Source organism: Mizuhopecten yessoensis, unplaced genomic scaffold, assembly GCF_002113885.1.
Source record: "Mizuhopecten yessoensis strain PY_sf001 unplaced genomic scaffold, ASM211388v2 scaffold245, whole genome shotgun sequence".
NCBI lineage: Eukaryota > Metazoa > Mollusca > Bivalvia > Pectinida > Pectinidae > Mizuhopecten > Mizuhopecten yessoensis.
The window spans coordinates 993,576-1,000,680 of record NW_018403450.1 but is presented as its reverse complement, the minus strand read 5'-3'; the positions used below and the strand labels follow the sequence as shown (position 1 = coordinate 1,000,680).

At 35.8% G+C, this 7,105-nt stretch overlaps 1 protein-coding gene across 3 annotated transcripts in view; it reads left to right on the top strand.

The window, feature by feature from the left end:
• Positions 1-3,996: 3,996 nt before the first annotated feature.
• Positions 3,997-7,105, top strand: part of LOC110445370 (cytochrome P450 4A24-like) — an 11,445-nt gene continuing 8,336 nt past the window's right edge. The window contains exons 1-3 of one of the 3 annotated variants that reach the window (XM_021489953.1): positions 3,997-4,479; positions 5,307-5,492; positions 5,882-6,083. In XM_021489953.1, coding sequence (XP_021345628.1) covers positions 5,331-5,492; positions 5,882-6,083 — 364 coding nt within the window. In that variant the 5' untranslated portion in view covers positions 3,997-4,479; positions 5,307-5,330. Of the gene's footprint in view, positions 4,480-4,742; positions 4,780-4,928; positions 4,962-5,306; positions 5,493-5,881; positions 6,084-7,105 lie in introns of those variants that run through there. The other 2 variants (XM_021489961.1, XM_021489947.1) reach the window with 2 other exon arrangements.

Here is a 7,105-nt window from a genome sequence, read left to right as displayed (position 1 = left end):
TCACCGTATCACACCCCAAAACCTGTATCAGCCCTCACCGTATCACACCCCAAAACCTGTATCAGCCCCCGTCGTATCGCACCCCAAAACCTGTATCAGCCCTCGTCGTATCGCACCCCAAAACCTGTATGACCCCTCGTCGTATCCCACCCCAAAATCTGTATCAGCCCTCGTCGTATCCCACCCCAAAATCTGTAACAGCCCTCGTCGTATCTCACCCCAAAACCTGTATCAACCCTCGTCGTATCCCACCCCAAAATCTGTATCAACCCTCGTCGTATCCCACCCCAAACCCTGTATCAGTCCTCACCGTATCACACCTCAAAACCTGTATCAATCCGCATCACACCCCGTTTGGATTTTTTTCGTTTTTTAATATTTCAAAAGAAAAAAGATCACAAGATAGAAGTTTTTAAAAGTAAGTATGTAATAAACAGAATAAAACATGTCTTTTTCCATATCACATGCAGTATCAACCCTCGACCAATATACATTGGCGATGTACGTAATCTGTGCATTTATATTCATGAACTGATTTATTTGTAAAACCACCGCTGATATGGGCTGCCGTAGAATATTCGCCCACACGGAAGATTGACCCAAGTTTTACAGTGGGTGACAATGCAAGTATTTGCAATCTTTGCCCGTCTTAATCTAAATAAGGGTAAGTTACTCGCGATACGTAATGATTGACAGTTTTAATGTATTCACCCGTTTGTATTGATATATGACTCGCTTGGTCAAGTAAAGGTCTAGTTAAAATCTTCAATACTGTATGGTTGAATGTAATGCTGTGTATTATAACATTGTAATAGTATTGTAAAAAGAGTAATACTGTATATCACTGTATGATGAGTGTCATTGTATGAGCAGTGCGTTACATTCTCTATTATAACAAGGTATGATAGAACGTATGGACAGTGTAATATTGTGTATCATTGTATGAGGAGTTTAATACAATTTAGTTTCCACTATATTATTGTACGCTTGCATAGTAAGATGAGTGTTTTACGGTCAACCATATCATTGTAATATTGTACTCTATGTTGCCCTCTTGTTGCACACAATAGTGTGCCTGAGTGATAATAAAAATCACTCAAATTTCTCTCAATCTTTTGTTTATAAAGGCCCTTACGGTAAGACGGTTACATTGTAACACTCCGGCCTTCCACGCAGCCGGCCGGGGTTCAATACCCTTCGTCGTTAGCATGGACTATTCAGAGACAGTGTTTTTCCCTGCCCGCACAACTCCAACAACCCAGGTGGAGTATAAAGTGGTCTGTGATTGAGGTAGCGCTATCTTTGCTATAGCATTCAAGCGAGGTGGCACTATAAATGATACCGTTGGAAGCACTGTCCCATTACAATCAGAAAACAATACATTTACAGCACACACGCAGGTATACACACATAGGGAGACGTTAGCCAGGTGGCATAGGACTAGTAATTAGCGCCTGATAAGGCAACTCCTGTGTGTTATTATTATGAAATCAATATTTTGATTCAATTGTAGCATCTACAAACGTAAAACTTACTTCTCATATTTTTCGAAAGACAGATTTATTTACACCTCTCTCAGGAAATGAAAAAAATGAACACACCATTTTATAAATCAATATATGTATTTGTTCGCGAACGAAGTTAGACACTAACGGATTTGCGCAAAACAAATCAACTTAAATTGTGCACTAGAAAATAAATGATGCGAAATTTGCATATCATGGCCTGCTGTATACTCGAGCAGAGAACACCTATGGAAGGGGAGAAAACTATGTTACTGGATAAATGTTTTGACTGACTAAATACACTAAATAACAAAAACGACTTCTGAATACAAAACAAAAAAGTCATTTTTTTTTTAATGGGAAAATAAATTAATAAATAAATCAGTAAGTACATTTTTGCAAATCTTGCAGTTCTTGATCTAAAATGACAATTAATGCAACAAAATAGGTAAAGAATCGACCACAGTCATTAACTAGAAATTGATTAAGATGCTATCAATCACCCTTATCAAGCGTATTTCTTCACCAACATATAACTACTCTCGACATCCGCCGCTTGCTTGTCCCATGTTTCTTCCAGATGAATCGAAATTTCATTCAAATCATCAACGACCGTACTAACCTCAATGTGTCCATTTTATTTGGGAATGCTCTCCCAATGGCGGGGACCTGTTTAACGTCCCAGTTTACAAACAGAGAAACGTTTGTGAACTGCTTGGAGCATGTGTTCTTTCTTACTCCTGTAATCAATCAATATAAATATATATTTTACAAGACACTTTGGTATTCTCTTGTTTAATCAAATTGATAAATTAACAGTTTTTAATGAAAATCCGTAAATTACAAATGGCAGTGAGCATTTCAAACGATGTTACAATAAATACGCAATACTCTCTCCATCACTGTGTGAGGCAGTATTGCTCATATAAAAGTCACAATAATATTCCGCGAAAATGAGGCCGTATGCAGAAAGAAAGGCCGTAGTGTGTATGAATTACCGAAATTACTTTAACAACATACCTTCTCAGCCAATCAGATTCAAATAAATGTATGCACCACATGATCCTTCCCTCTTTATTTGTATTTCACTGACGTATCGGATACCATCAGAGACAGTCACCAGAAGGTTTTATAAAGATGTCACAGTTGTTTTCTATCTCGGATAGACTTATGAACCGTTTCGTGTGTATCGGCGTTAATAATGTGTCCGAATGTTTTGTACGGATGTCAAAATAATTTTCTTTCTAAGATAAATATATAAAATTGTTACTTGTGTATAGGCGTGTTTTCAACCTGAATTCCATGTATATGCTGAGCTTTTGGATTATCAAAATTGTCATCAATCGAGAAACTTTCGTTTTTGATGAGTATATAGAAGGGGACAAATAACATAATGTCAAGAACTCAGTTTGTTGTATTCTATTGTTCAGCAGCTATAATATACGAGATGGAAACTAATTATATCTGTTTGCAATTAAAGTGGTGTGTGAATGACGTCTCAGATTTACTGTACCTGCATAGGATTCCCGACTTGCACAAGAATCATGGGACATATGCTTTAAAAGGTCGTCATATACTCACGAAAGAAACAAATGTTTTTTTTATAAAGAATCGGATTCCTTTAAATACTAGACTTAGTTTTAATCAAAGAATCCAAATGTGGTTTTTTTCAATATATTCTTTTTTTTATTTCACCAACGTGTTGATAAATGGAGAACTGCCAGGGTTGCGATCTATTCTACTCAAACAGTATCCTATCTCGGGCTGGCTTCAATACATCACACTCAGTTTCATACACTATCGACTTAAAATTCACATAAGTCATGTTGTTATCATTAATTTTTATATTATTCATTACAATTTGTTTTTGATTTTATCACATTAGGCCTACCTATGCCTTGTACCTTCCCCTCGCTCACCACAACCTCAGGCCTCGCTGTCAAACAAATAAAAATGCTTATTAGAATAACAACTTACAAAAACAATGATTAGTGTATGTTAACCATAATTTAAACCACTTTGACCACTTGTTGTCTTCTCAGCCCCCCCCCCCCCCCCCCCCCCNTCTCTCTCTCTCTCTCTCTCTCTCTCTCTCTCTCTCTCTCTCTCTAAAAAACCCATTACAAAATGTGTATAAAATGTTGCTTGAAGAATGAAAACTGAGTGTGAAAATTAATATTTTCTGTAATGCTGAAAATGTTTCAATTGTTTTTTTTATGAAAAAATAAATAAAAAAATAAGCATAAACTATTGTAATTAATGATAATAACTGTATTAATTAGAAAATAGACGATTGTTTTTATTCTATGTAATATTTATGTATCTGAATCGTTACTACACAGAAAATAACCAACGACATAAGTCTTTGTGTTTAGGTTATGAATCTTAATTTCACTTGTGTACATTATCAACTTACCGAATAACGTGGACGTTGTACGGTCAACAAGGCATGGACTGGTCCATCCTCACCAACAGATAAAACAGGTGCCCGTAGTACGTGACCTCCTTACCTGTACTACAGACCGATAGTTAATCTTTCTACGTGTACAGAGTGTGTTTAGCACTGCGCTTGGCCGTCTACTATCAGCATACAGACTGGAACATAAATCAACTGATATATTTTATCGGTATAGACACTGGAGCAAGGTTCATAATCTATGGTTGTGTTTCTGGTGAATTGGATGTTTGGAAGTAGTTCAAATAAGTCTCATTTTCTTCTTCACTTAGTTAGTTCATAAGTGAATTGAACGTTCGACAACTGGTCGCCTACATTTTAAATGTCTCAGGTCAACCCTGCAGTAATCCTCATTCTACTGGACAGTTGTTTGACAAAGGTCATTATTTAGATCGTTTTGAAACACGACTACTGTATTGCACAAGAACATACATTTGAAATGAACTCAGTCGAAAGTAAATAATTCTGAACAAAGGAGTTAATCAGTTTCACTCAAGAGCTAAGCTATTCACCAGAAGGGTAGGTACATAGTATTGTTTAACTGATATTCTGTGATTTATACATGTATATTACATTATTGATCAAATATTGTTATAAAGTGTCTGATGAAAAAAAAACGTCATTTTTATCAGAGTTCGATGACATCAGAAGTAATTATATATAAAGTAATCGTTGAAACTGTAGATTTCAAATACATAGAGAAAGGAAGGAATGAATATCCATTTGTTATTATATAATGACCAGGGTCTCCATTTTAGGAGGCATGGTAGTCCAGTGGTAGGACGTCGGGCTTGTTCCAGTCTACTCAGCTGTAAATGAGTACGTGGTTGGGCAGTGCTAGAATGGTTGAATGCTAGCTGTTAGCGCCGAAATGGCAGCTCCGGTTGTATGCTCCCCATGGAGTTGAGAAATGTACTGACTTGTTGCAAAGGCCCTATAACCACGGATAAAAAAATGTGAAACGCTTTGAGGCGAGCTACGAACTAGGTTGTGATAAAACGGTATATAGGAACCTCCAATTATTATTATTAATTATCACTCTAAAGACCGTTTTGAGTAGGTAATGAAATAAAACAATGGCTTTGTAAAAGATGTCTTCATTTAGTTCATACAAAGAATGGATACCTGATTCGAATTTCAGTGATTTGGGAAAAACATTTATACATTTGGTTTATGAATTTGTCATTGGATGATATGTGATTATAAAGGAGCTCCATGGATTTTTATTGATTACGTATATGTAATGTGTTTAAGGGTTAATATAATGGCAGTGAACGGATTAAATAGGTATGTGTCGTACGTTTCTTTGAGGTATAATCGGAAATATGATCTTCCTTTAATTTCAGTTGTCGTGTCATTCTCAACCGACTATGGATCTTTATCTGATTATCATCGGTACACTGCTGGCGGCTATATGTATCTGGAAAGTCATTGGAATGGTGAACAGATACAAAGGTCTGATAAAATTATACAATCAGAAGAATATCCAACCAGCAGGGAAGTTTCATCCATTCTGGGGTCATCTTCATCTAGTATGTGAACCTTTTTTTTATTATTTGCAAAGACGTGAACTTAATAACATGAAAATATATACATTTAACACAAAAATATGCATAAATAACAAATTTAAGTCCATCCATTCATTCACCCACCGTACCATCCATCCAGTCAGCCAGCTATTTAGCCATCCAGCTATCCATTTTTTTTTAATTATTGCGTATATATGTATCTATATATATATATATATCATAAAGTTCGACTGACATTTAAAAGCATCACTGACTACTAAACAAATTGTAAAATATAAGCAATCACAGTAACTTCTATTGGTTGCATATTTCAAGAAAAACAAACTCGTATACCACAGCTATTTATTTTCCTATTTTTCTTAAATTATTTTATGAATATATTACCATTTCAGGGTGCAGATTTTGACGAATTTACGAACATCTGCTTTAAGTTGATAGAGCAAACAAAAACTCGCATGGTCTCGATATGGATGATGTTTTTCTTTCCACTTATTCTCGTATGCCATCCAGAAACAGCAAAAATCGTGCTCAAGTCTTCTGAACCGAAGTCCAAACGTATGGGTGGGGCTTACTTCCCTCTTTTGGACTGGCTGGGTAAGTATGTTGTTGTAAGTCATCATATTATGTATGTAGGAGAAGGGGTGACTACACAATAAGGATGTCGCTTTGTGTGTATGCTGTAACAAATCTCAACATTACACACATAGGTTTGACCGAATATCTTCTTATAGATTAGCAATGTGTGTTTAAATAAAATAAAATCGATATGTATATGATCTATAAATACGTCTATGTTGTAACGGCAGTTTTCATTGGCCAATCGCTTTTGATCATCATATGTTAGCAAAATATACACACCGAGCTGCAAAAGAAATGCTTTAACCTTATATAATGGAATTAACTTAATGTAACTGGTTTACGTATGTAATAGTATAATACATACCGGAAGTGGGAAGTATTGCACGATAAAAATAGTTGCATTCAGTATAACAACAGATGGAGCTTACTACGGATTCGTACTGATTGTCGGAGATGTTGGTTGTTTTTGACGTTGAATATAGCAAAAATGATATACACTAAATTATATTGCGTAATCGTTTTAACGTCGATGAATACATATTTTTCAAAGCACAATTTTGTTTATTCAGACAACCATATTCAACAGTGTACTTTTTATGAATACATTTTTTATAACAAAAGTATTAATTTTTATCACTATTTGCATGAACAAATATGAAAGCATAGACACTGTATGTAGTGTGATTTTAATAGGTGCATTGTTTCTTCTCACTTTATTTTATAGGTTTATTATATAGGGCAATGTGACGGCTTGAAATCAGGTCAATACCATCAATAGACTAACTTTGGAGTAATGGCGGTGATCAACATTCCCTTTTTTAGGTCACCTGAGCTTTGCTCAAGTGACCTATTCTAATCGCTTTTCGTCCGTCGTCGTCCGTCGTGCGTCGTGCGTAAACTTTTACATTTTCAACTTCTTCTCAAGAACCAGTGGATGGATTTTTTTCAAACTTGGTCAGAATCATCCTTGGTAGATGAGGCTTCAAAATTGTAAAATTGGGATTCCTACCCCAACCCCTGGGGCCAGGGCGGGGCCC